The 12,287-nt window shown below is 45.7% G+C and overlaps 1 protein-coding gene across 1 annotated transcript in view; it reads left to right on the forward strand.

Moving 5' to 3' along the window:
- vwf (von Willebrand factor) overlaps positions 1-3,008 on the forward strand; it is a 186,683-nt gene extending 183,675 nt beyond the window's left edge. The window contains exon 54 of the mRNA XM_071415668.1: positions 2,729-3,008. Within this exon, the coding sequence (XP_071271769.1) occupies positions 2,729-2,914 (186 nt within the window). The 3' untranslated portion in view covers positions 2,915-3,008. The remainder of the gene's footprint in view (positions 1-2,728) is intronic.
- Positions 3,009-12,287: the final 9,279 nt, after the last annotated feature.

Raw genomic sequence — 12,287 nt, forward strand, 5'->3', positions numbered from 1 at the left:
ATATCCAAAAACCTCAGTTTTGTTTGTGCATTTTCTTTAGTAATCCACAGGCTCAAACGCAGTCAAAACAGGAAGACAAAAAAATCCTAATTGTATCCGTAAAGTCCATAGAAACATGTCAAACGATGTTTATATTCATTCCTCAGTTAGTTTTTAGCCTAAATAATCGATAATATTTAAACCGGACAATAACGTCGTCAATTTAAAAAGGTAAACAAGAAAGGCATTCTCTCGGTCTCGCGCATGAAAAAGCTCTGTGACACTTTAGGGTCCACTCATTCCGACTGCTCTTACTTCTTCATTTTCAGAATACAAGCCTGAAACAATTTCTAAAGACTGTTGACATCTAGTGGAAGGCATAGAAACTGCAATTTGAGTACTAAGTCAATGGATTCTGTAATGGCATTGAATAGATAACTACAAAACCAAACAAATAACTACTTCCTGAATAGATTTCTCAGGTTTTCGCCTGCCAAATCAGTTCTGTTGTAACGATTTTCTTCCGTTGGTGAAGGAGAGGACCAAAATGCAGCGCGGCTAGTGTTCAACATGTTTAATAAACAAAGAGACGATAACGTGAACACTATACAAAATACAAAATAACAAACGTGAAAACCGAGACAGTCCTATCTGGTGCAGAACACAAAGACAGAAGACAACCACCCACAAACCCCAACACAAAACAAGCCACCTAAATATGATTCCCAATCAGAGACAACACAAAACACCTGCCTCTGATTGAGAACCATATTAGGCCAAACATAGAAACAGACAAACTAGACACACAACATAGAATGCCCACCCAGCTCACGTCCTGACCAACACTAAAACAAGTAAAACACACAAGAACTATGGTCAGAACGAGACATCTGTTATACTCACAAACACTATTTTAACAGTTTTGGAAACGTTAGAGTGTTTTCTATCCAAATCTACCAGTTATATGCATATCATATCTTCTGGGCCCGAGAAGCAGGCAGTTTAATTTGGGAATGCATTTCATCCAAAATTCCGAATGCTGCCCCCTACCTTAGTGAAGTTAAATCTTGGTCGCAAATGGGTCTTCCAAATGGACAATGACCCAAAGCATGCTTCCAAAGTTGTGGCAAAATGGCTTAAGGACAAGAAAGTCAAGGTATTGGAGTGGCCAACACAAAGCCCTGACCTCAATCCCATAAAACATTTGTGGGCAGAACTGAAAAAGTATGTTCGAGTAAGGAGGCCTAACAAACCTGACTCAGTTACACCAGGTTTGTCAGGAGGAATGGGCCAAAATTCACCCAACTTATTGTGGGAAGCTTGTGGAAGGCTACCTGAAACGTTTGACCCAAGTTAAACAATTTAAAGGCAATGCTACCAAATACTAATTGAGTGTATGTAAACTTCTGACCCACTGGGAATGTGATGAAAGAAATAAAAGCTGAAATAAATAATTCTGTCTACTATTATTCTGACAGGTCACATTCTTCAAATAAAGTGGTGATCCTAACTGACCTAAGACAGGGAATTTGTACTAGGATTAAATGTCAGGAATTGTGAAAAACTGACTTTAAATGTATTTGGCCAAGGTGTATGTAAACTTCCGACTTCAACTGTATATTTTTGTGCGCTCTAGGGCAACTATCAAGGCTCAGGAAAAGACCCAGGTACAGACAGTTTCGAAGTAGCAAAAGTTAATTACAAAAACAGGGGGCAGGCAAACGACAGGTCAAGGGCAGGCAGAGGTCATGTACAGAACGGCATGCAGGCTCAGGGTCAGGGCTTGCATGGGTCAGTAATCCAGGGAGGTGTGACAAGGTACAAAACGACAGGCCGGCTCAGGGTCAGGGCAGAATGGTCAAAAACGGGAAAACGGGAACTAGAGAAAGACAGGAGCACGGGAAAAAACACAGGTATAAATACACTGGGGATACTGGGGAAGATGGGTGACACCTGGAGGGTGGAGACAAGCACAAAGACAGGTCACACCCTGAAACAGATCAGGGTGTGACAGCAACAGTGTCTAGATAGAATTTGTATTTGTTGTCTTGGCTACTGGACCTTTTTTGGGACACCATTATTTTTGTTTTACTGAGATTCACTGTCAGGGCGCAGGTCTGACAGAATCTGCACAGAAGATCTAGGTGCTGCTGTAGGCCCTCCTTGGTTGGGGACAGATCTAGGTCCTGCTGTAGGCCCTCCTTGGTTGGGGACAGATCTAGGTGCTGCTGAAGGCCCTCCTTGGTTGGGGACAGATCTAGGTACTGCTGAAGACCCTCCTTGGTTGGGGACAGATCTAGGTGCTGCTGAAGGCCCTCCTTGGTTGGGGACAGATCTAGGTACTGCTGTAGGCCCTCCTTGGTTGGGGACAGATCTAGGTACTGCTGTAGACCCTCCTTGGTTGGAGACAGATCTAGGTGCTGCTGAAGGCCCTCCTTGGTTGGGGACAGATCTAGGTACTGCTGTAGGCCCTCCTTGGTTGGGGACAGAAGCACCAAATCATCACCAAACAGTAGACATTTGACATTTGACTTTAGATTCTATTAGCGTGAGGCCGGGTGCTGCAGACTGTTCTAGTGCCCTCGCCAATTTATTGATATATTTGTTGAAGAGGGTGGGGCTCAAGCTGCATCCCTGTCTCACCCCACGGCCCTGAGTAAAGAAATCTGTGTGTTTATTGCCAATTTTAACTGCACACTTGTTTTTGTGTCTAATGATTTTATAATGTCTTTCTCTCTCTCTCTTTCAGGGGAAGTGTCGTAGTAAGAGTGTATATTCCCTGGAGACTAACGCTGTGGAGAGGGAGTGTGTGTGTTGTGCTTCTGTGGCGACAGAGCCTCTGAGCGTTCCGCTGCTGTGTTCTAATGGAACACTGACACATCACAACGTTCTGTCTGTCACCGCCTGCGACTGTCTGGCCCAGCACTGCACCTAGAGAGAGAACTGAATCAAATTGAGAGAGACTGTGTGTGTGTGTATGTGTGTACCCTGATAAACATGTACTCAAATAAACAATTTGGATATTCTCATTCTGTCTGTCTGTCTTTCTTTCTCTCTCTTTATCCATCTGTCTTTCTCTTGTTGTGGCATTTTCCTATATTACCAAGTGAGGAGAGTTACAAACTACACATCAGTCAATGAGCTTTAAGCTTTAGCCTTTGACTTTCAACAATTCACTATCTATAATGAATTTTGAGAGTCCCTACAGAAGAATACAAATATATTTTATAGCCAAGATACACCCCCCTCAACTTACATGACGAACCACAGATCTTAGGAACAGTTCACAAAGGTTAACCACTAACGCTTCTCTCTCCCGGATCCGGGATCCTCCTCATCTAAAAAGCTGACTAGCATAGCCTAGCCTAACGGGACAAGGATATCATATAATATAATTTCATGAAATCACAAGTCCAATACAGCAAATGAAAGGTTAACATCTTGTGAATCCAGCCATCATTTCCGATTTTTAAAATGTATTACAGCGAAAACACAATATGTATTTATATTAGATAACCACAATAGCCAAACACGGCATATTTTCACCATGTTTCCACCGCATAGGTAGCTTTCACAAAACCCACAAATAGAGATAAAATTAATCACTAACCTTGAACAACTTCATCAGATGACAGTCTTATAACCTCATGTTATACAATACATTTATGTTTTGTTCGAAAATGTGCATATTTATAGCTACAAATCCTGGTTTTACATTGCAGCCACCATCACAAATAGCACCAAAGCAGCCAGAATAATTACAGGGAGCAACGTGAAATACATAAATACTCATCATAAAACATTTATGAAAAATACATGGTGTACAGCAAATGAAAGATAAACATCTTGTGAATCCAGCCAATATTTCCAATTTTTTAAGTGTTTTACAGCGAAAACACAATATAGAATTATATTAGCTCATCACAATAGCCAAACACACAACGCCATTTATCCACCGCAAACATAGCTTTCGCAAAAACCAGCAATAAATATAAAATTCATCACTAACCTTTGGACAACTTCATCAGATGACAGTCTTATAACATCATGTTATACAATACATTTATGTTTTGTTCGAAAATGTGCATATTTAGAGCTGCAAATCGTGGTTATACATTGTGAATACGTAGCACCAATTCACCAAAATCTCCGGAGATATTTTGGACAGTCACCTAATCTAATCAAAGAACTCGTCATAAACTTTACTAAAACATACATGTTGTACAGCAAATGAAAGATACACTGGTTCTTAATGCAACCGCTGTGTTAGATTTTTTTAAATAACTTTACCACAACATACAGCATGCGTTATTGTGAGACAGCGCTCACCTATTCTCCGCGGTGTTGGAGTCAACATATTACACAGAAATACGAAATATCATAAATGTTGTCTTACTTTTGCTGTTCTTCCATCATAATGTTGTGCAAGGAGTCCTAGGTCCAGAATAAATCGTTGTTTGGTTTTAGAATGTCCATTTCTTCTGTCGAATTAGCAACTTTGGCTAGCCATGTGGCGCGATCATCTCTTGACGCATGGAAGGAAAAATTCCAAAATTCCCAATAAACATTGAATAAACTGATCAAACTCGGTTTAAAAATCCTACTTTATGTTGTTTTTCTCATATGTATCAAATAAAATCAGAGCCGGAGCAATTCGCCGTGTATACCTAACGCTTTTCAGAAGACAATGTCGAGTTCCCCCGCGCGCTGTCGAAAACTGACAAAATACCGGACCTGCCACTCCAAAAGCTCTTATTCGGCCTCAGATCAAGCTAGACACCCCATTCAACCTTCCACTGCCTGTTGAAATCTAGTGGAAGGCGTATGAAGTGCATACATATAGATAAATAAAAGCCAATTGAATAGGCAAGCCCTGACACAGAGCCTCGTTTTCAGATTTTTCACTTCCTGTATGGAAGTTTGCTGCCAAATGAGTTCTGTTTTACTCACAGATATAATTCAAACAGTTTTAGAAACTTCAGAGTGTTTTCTATCCAATAGTATTAATAATATGCATATTGTATGATCTATAACAGAGTACGAGGCCGTTTAATTTTTATGCACGATTTTTTCGAAAGTGAAAACAGCGCCCCCCTATTCACAAGAAGTTAAGATTTATATGAAAGATATCTATAAAACATAGCAGACAGTTACTGCTGTGTCAATAGTTCTCATTGCAAAGACCAGTGTCTGGCCCCCTCCTACTTCAAACTGGAACCCGTCTCACCCTGGTACGGTATAGCACAAAAACATTACCTTTACTATCTGGAATGCTCTTTAGGCTTTATTACCCAAAGACATCGTAAATCTCCTCTGTCAGTGCTATCTCATAGAGGCCCATCCTCAGTGGAACACACACACACACAATACTCGACAGAATCCTCTATTTTGTCGAATAAAACAACCATTCTAATGCAATACAAGCACTATAACATAATCTTGCAATTTTCCACGACACTCTCTGTCTATCTGTCTTTCTGTCTTCGTCTCTATTTCTGTCTGTCTATCTGTCTTTCTGTCTGTCTATCTGTCTTTCTGTCTTTCTGTCTTTCTGTCTTCGTCTCTCTTTATTTCTGTCTGTCTTTCTGTCTTCCTCTCTCTTTATTTCTGTCTTCGTCTCTCTTTATTTCTGTCTGTCTATCTGTCTTTCTGTCTTCGTCTCTCTTTATATCTGTCTGTCTATCTGTCTTTCTGTCTTCGTCTCTGTCTTTCTGTCTTCGTCTCTCTGTCTTTCTGTCTTCGTCTCTCTGTCTTTCTGTCTGTCTATCTGTCGTTCTGTCTTCGTCTCTCTTTATATCTGTCTGTCTAGCTGTCTCTCTGTCTTCGTCTCTGTCTTTTTCTGTCTTCGTCTGTCCTGTCCTGTCCTGTCCCGTGTGGCTCAGTTGGTAGAGCATGGTGTGTGCAATGCTAGGGTTGTGGGTTCAATTCCCATAGAGGACTGTATAAAAAATTACAAATATTTCTGCACTCACTGGGGATGTCAATCATTCAACCTGCTGCCAGACCCTATGGACGCTGTAGTCTAAGGCACCTGGTTCAATTGTGTTTAGGAGCATTTTTTAAATATCTAGTAAGAAATATTTGATAATTTACAATCATCCTAAATGAAGATATTTGAGCTGTGTTAGTTTTAACATTATATGCAACCCCCGTCTCTCGCTATTGATTTCAACTTGATAATCGATGATTGATTGACAAAACAGTGTTGAATTTCTCTTTCTCTTTCGGTGACCCCCGTATCAAAATGCAAAATTACAAAATCTACAGTGCCTTGCAAAAGAATTCATCCCTCTTGGCTCATGTTGTATACAGATCAAAACCTTAGAGACAGTCATACTAGATGTTGTATACAGATCAAAACCTTAAATAAAGACCCTCATACTAGATGTTGTATACCGATCAACACCTTAAATAAAGACCCGCAGTAGTGTAAGTGGAGTGAATATTATTATTTTTTGTATAATTATTTTTGTTTTTAACTTAACCTAAAGGTATTGGTTTAAGGTGAAATTTGAATCGCGTGGCGGTTATGTCACAGGTAGAAACAATCAAATTGAAAGTTAAAAGTGAATGATTAAAAGTAAAGTATGTGGTGGTTAAATCAAGGGTTAGGGTTAGGGTTAGAGGGTTAGGTTTCTAGTTTTGAGTCGGTTGATCCACTTCCATCTCTGACACGTGGAAGCCGAAGGGGGGGAAGGGAGGGGGTGCACTCCACATCATATACGCGTAGGCCGGAGGGGTCCGGGCGCAACCGGCCAAAGTTGTAGGCCCCATGGTTGCCCACTTGTAGATTAACCTGTTGGTTGGGTAAAAGACTGTCTGTTTGTAGGGTTAGGGTTAGGTATAGTTTTTAGGGTGGTTAAGGTTAGGGTTAAGGTTAGGGTAAGGTAAGGTATAGTTTTTAGAATGGTTAAGGTTAGGGTAAGGTATAGTTATTAGAATGGTTAGGGTTAGGTTTAGGGTTAGGGTTAGTTTTTGAATATAATTGTGTTTCGTTTCAGCTAGTTTGTTTTACAGTGCACAGGCCTATCTCCTGTTTATCCCTCTTCTGAAGATCTGTTATATTAGGTGTAGTACTTAAAAAGGCCCGTAGGTGTCCTCCTAAGATCATAAATTAAACTGAAGTAAGTTCTAAAATGCCTCTTTTTCTGGGTGACAGTGCAGGAGCCGATGTGGTGAAAGATTTATTCAACCATAATGTTGTTAAATATGAACATAAAAGCAATATTGTGCATTTAGTTGGTTTTATTGTTTTATTCTGTTAAAAGAAAGGAAAACCTAAGAAAAGGAAATGCCAAACTAAAACCGAACAAAACATAAATATATAGAGTATAGATAAAATATAAATAAAAGCATGTTCTTCTACATCCATTTTCCTGTCTGTTAAAACCCATTTTCTAAAACCTCTCGTTCAGGCCATTTGGCGTTATTGTCTGTAGGTGCTGGATCCACTCCCGTTCTACCCTCTTTCGCTGCCCACAGGTCCAGCCTATGTGTGACTGTAACCCTGATATGGTAAGGTGGGTGATGGGGTGCTCCTGGAAGTGGGTTATGAGTGCCGTTTGTAGGTGTGCCCTTTTAATGTTATACAGGTGTTGTTTGAGTCTGGTTTCTATGGTGTGTTTGGTTTCTCCGATGTATTGTTTATTGCAGAGTGTGCGTGTAATGATATAAATGGCGTTATGGGTGTTCAATGAATAGGATTCTTGTACTGGTGCTGATGTATGGCTGTGTATGTTTGTAATGAACTTTATCTGTCGAAAATGGAAATTGTGAGATTTGGGGTCTTGTGGTGGCTTACTACTGAATCTTGCTTTGGTGAGGAGGTCCTTTAAATTGTTGTTCTTTCTGAATGCTGAAATTATTCTGTATGGTTTGAGTGGTATGTAAGTGTGCTGAACTGTAGAGAAGTTGTGTTTGATTGATTGATGTAGGGATCTGATTCTCTGTGAAAATGTGGTTACTAGGGGGATGATAATTGTCTGTTGATTGAGTATTGATGACAAAGGAGAAGGGACAGAGGAAGTGTTGCGGTTTAGTGATTGGTGCAGATCACTCTCCATAGGGGAGTCAGGATTAGGGTGAAGGAGGGAGGTAGGGATTAAGTTAGGATGAGAACCCTGATTGGGGTAATGGTAAACATTAAGGTTAGGCGTGGGGTTTGGGGAGAGGTTAAGGTTAGGCGTGGGGTTTGGGGAGAGGTTAAGGTTAGGCGTGGGGATTGGGGAGAGGTTAAGGTTAGGCGTGGGGATTGGGGAGAGGTTAAGGTTAGGCGTGGGGTTTGGGGAGAGGTTAAGGTTAGGCGTGGGGTTTGGGGAGAGGTTAAGGTTAGGCGTGGGGTTAGGGGAGAGGTTAAGGTTAGGCGTGGGGTTTGGGGAGAGGTTAAGGTTAGGCGTGGGGTTAGGGGAGAGGTTAAGGTTAGGCGTGGGGTTAGGGGAGAGGTTAAGGTTAGGCGTGGGGTTTGGGGAGAGGTTAAGGTTAGGCGTGGGGTTAGGGGAGAGGTTAAGGTTAGGCGTGGGGTTAGGGGAGAGGTTAAGGTTAGGCATGGGGTTTGGGGAGAGGTTAAGGTTAGGCGTGGGGTTAGGTGAGAGGTTAAGGTTAGGCGTGGGGTTAGGGGAGAGGTTAAGGTTAGGCGTGGGGTTTGGGGAGAGGTTAAGGTTAGGCGTGGGGTTAGGGGAGAGGTTAAGGTTCGGCGTGGGGTTTGGGGAGAGGTTAAGGTTAAGGTTAGGCGTGGGGTTTGGGGAGAGGTTAAGGTTAGGCGTAGGGTTTGGGGAGAGGTTAAGGTTAGGCGTGGGGTTAGGGGAGAGGTTAAGGTTAGGCGTGGTGTTTGGGGAGAGGTTAAGGTTAGGCGTGGGGTTTGGGGAGAGGTCAAGGTTAGGCGTGGGGTTTGGGGAGAGGTTAAGGTTAGGCGTGGGGTTTGGGGAGAGGTTAAGGTTAGGCGTGGGGTTTGGGGAGAGGTTAAGTTTAGGCGTGGGGTTTGGGGAGAGGTTAAGGTTAGGCGTGGGGTTAGGTGAGAGGTTAAGGTTAGGCGTGGGGTTTGGGGAGAGGTTAAGGTTAGGCGTGGGGTTTGGGGAGAGGTTAAGGTTAGGCGTGGGGTTTGGGGAGAGGTTAAGGTTAGGCGTGGGGTTTGGGGAGAGGTTAAGGTTAGGCGTGGGGTTTGGGGAGAGATTAAGGTTAGGCGTGGGGTTTGGGGAGAGGTTAAGGTTAGGCGTGGGGTTTGGGGAGAGGTTAAGGTTAGGCGTGGGGTTAGGGGAGAGGTTAAGGTTAGGCATGGGGTTTGGGGAGAGGTTAAGGTTAGGCGTGGGGTTAGGGGAGAGGTTAAGGTTAGGCGTGGGGTTTGGGGAGAGGTTAAGGTTAGGCGTGGGGTTTGGGGAGAGGTTAAGGTTAGGCGTGGGGTTTGGGGAGAGGTTAAGGTTAGGCGTGGGGTTTGGGGAGAGGTTAAGGTTAGGCGTGGGGTTTGGGGAGAGGTTAAGGTTAGGCGTGGGGTATGGGGAGAGGTTAAGGTTAGGCGTGGGGTTTGGGGAGAGGTTAAGGTTAGGCGTGGGGTTAGGGGAGAGGTTAAGGTTAGGCGTGGGGTTTGGGGAGAGGTTAAGGTTAGGCGTGGGGTTTGGGGAGAGGTTAAGGTTAGGCGTGGGGTTTGGGGAGAGGTTAAGGTTAGGCGTGGGGTTTGGGGAGAGGTTAAGGTTAGGCGTGGGGTTTGGGGAGAGGTTAAGGTTAGGCGTGGGGTTTGGGGAGAGGTTAAGTTTAGGCGTGGGGTTTGGGGAGAGGTTAAGGTTAGGCGTGGGGTTAGGTGAGAGGTTAAGGTTAGGCGTGGGGTTTGGGGAGAGGTTAAGGTTAGGCGTGGGGTTTGGGGAGAGATTAAGGTTAGGCGTGGGGTTTGGGGAGAGGTTAAGGTTAGGCGTGGGGTTTGGGGAGAGGTTAAGGTTAGGCGTGGGGTTTGGGGAGAGGTTAAGTTTAGGCGTGGGGTTTGGGGAGAGGTTAAGGTTAGGCGTGGGGTTAGGTGAGAGGTTAAGGTTAGGCGTGGGGTTTGGGGAGAGGTTAAGGTTAGGCGTGGGGTTTGGGGAGAGGTTAAGGTTAGGCGTGGGGTTAGGGGAGAGGTTAAGGTTAGGCGTGGGGTTTGGGGAGAGGTTAAGGTTAGGCGTGGGGTTTGGGGAGAGGTTACGGTTAGGCGTGGGGTTAGGGGAGAGGTTAAGGTTAGGCGTGGGGTTTGGGGAGAGGTTAAGGTTAGGAGTAGGGTTTGGGGAGAGGTTAAGGTTAGGCGTGGGGTTTGGGGAGAGGTTAAGGTTAGGCGTGGGGTTTGGGGAGAGGTTAAGGTTAGGCGTGGGGTTAGGGGAGAGGTTAAGGTTAGGCGTGGGGTTTGGGGAGAGGTTAAGGTTAGGCGTGGGGTTAGGGGAGAGGTTAAGGTTAGGCGTGGGGTTTGGGGAGAGGTTAAGGTTAGGCGTGGGGTTTGGGGAGAGGTTAAGGTTAGGCGTGGGGTTTGGGGAGAGGTTAAGGTTAGGCGTGGGGTTTGGGGAGAGGTTAAGGTTAGGCGTGGGGTTAGGGGAGAGGTTAAGGTTAGGCGTGGGGTTTGGGGAGAGGTTAAGGTTAGGCGTGGGGTTTGGGGAGAGGTTAAGGTTAGGCGTGGGGTTTGGGGAGAGGTTAAGGTTAGGCGTGGGGTTTGGGGAGAGGTTAAGGTTAGGCGTGGGGTTTGGGGAGAGGTTAAGGTTAGGCGTGGGGTTAGGGGAGAGGTTAAGGTTAGGCGTGGGGTTTGGGGAGAGGTTAAGGTTAGGCGTGGGGTTTGGGGAGAGATTAAGGTTAGGCGTGGGGTTTGGGGAGAGGTTAAGGTTAGGCGTGGGGTTTGGGGAGAGGTTAAGGTTAGGCGTGGGGTTAGGGGAGAGGTTAAGGTTAGGCGTGGGGTTTGGGGAGAGGTTAAGGTTAGGCGTGGGGTTAGGGGATAGGTTAAGGTTAGGCGTGGGGTTAGGGGAGAGGTTAAGGTTAGGCGTGGGGTTAGGGGATAGGTTAAGGTTAGGCGTGGGGTTAGGGGATAGGTTAAGGTTAGGCGTGGGGTTTGGGGAGAGGTTAAGGTTAGACGTGGGGTTAGGGGAGAGGTTAAGGTTAGGCGTGGGGTTAGGGGAGAGGTTAAGGTTAGGCGTGGGGTTTGGGGAGAGGTTAAGGTTAGGCGTGGGGTTAGGGGAGAGGTTAAGGTTAGGCGTGGGGTTTGGGGAGAGGTTAAGGTTAGGCGTGGGGTTAGGGGAGAGGTTAAGGTTAGGCGTGGGGTTTGGGGAGAGGTTAAGGTTAGGCGTGGGGTTTGGGGAGAGGTTAAGGTTAGGCGTGGGGTTAGGGGAGAGGTTAAGGTTAGGCGTGGGGTTTGGGGAGAGGTTAAGGTTAGGCGTGGGGTTTGGGGAGAGGTTAAGGTTAGGCGTGGGGTTTGGGGAGAGGTTAAGGTTAGGCGTGGGGTTAGGGGAGAGGTTAAGGTTAGGCGTGGGGTTTGGGGAGAGGTTAAGGTTAGGCGTGGGGTTTGGGGAGAGGTTAAGGTTAGGCGTGGGGTTTGGGGAGAGGTTAAGGTTAGGCGTGGGGTTTGGGGAGAGGTTAAGGTTAGGCGTGGGGTTAGGGGAGAGGTTAAGGTTAGGCGTGGGGTTTGGGGAGAGGTTAAGGTTAGGCGTGGGGTTAGGGGAGAGGTTAAGGTTAGGCGTGGGGTTTGGGGAGAGGTTAAGGTTAGGCGTGGGGTTTGGGGAGAGGTTAAGGTTAGGCGTGGGGTTTGGGGAGAGGTTAAGGTTAGGAGTAGGGTTTGGGGAGAGGTTAAGGTTAGGCGTGGGGTTTGGGGAGAGGTTAAGGTTAGGCGTGGGGTTAGGGGAGAGGTTAAGGTTAGGCGTGGGGTTTGGGGAGAGGTTAAGGTTAGACGTGGGGTTAGGGGAGAGGTTAAGGTTAGGCGTGGGGTTTGGGGAGAGGTTAAGGTTAGGCGTGGGGTTTGGGGAGAGGTTGAGGTTAGGCGTGGGGTTTGGGGAGAGGTTAAGGTTAGGCGTGGGGTTTGGGGAGAGGTTAAGGTTAGGCGTGGGGTTTGGGGAGAGGTTAAGGTTAGGCGTGGGGTTTGGGGAGAGGTTAAGGTTAGGCGTGGGGTTAGGGGAGAGGTTAAGGTTAGGCGTGGGGTTTGGGGAGAGGTTAAGGTTAGGCGTGGGGTTAGGGGAGAGGTTAAGGTTAGGCGTGGGGTTTGGGGAGAGGTTAAGGTTAGGTGTGGGGTTTGGGGAGAGGTTAAGGTTAGGCGTGGGGTTTGGGGAGAGGTTAAGGTTAGGCGTGGGGTTTGGGGAGAGGTTAAGGTTAGGCGTGGGGTT

Source organism: Salvelinus alpinus, chromosome 9 (assembly GCF_045679555.1).
Source record: "Salvelinus alpinus chromosome 9, SLU_Salpinus.1, whole genome shotgun sequence".
Classification (NCBI taxonomy): Eukaryota; Metazoa; Chordata; class Actinopteri; order Salmoniformes; family Salmonidae; genus Salvelinus; species Salvelinus alpinus.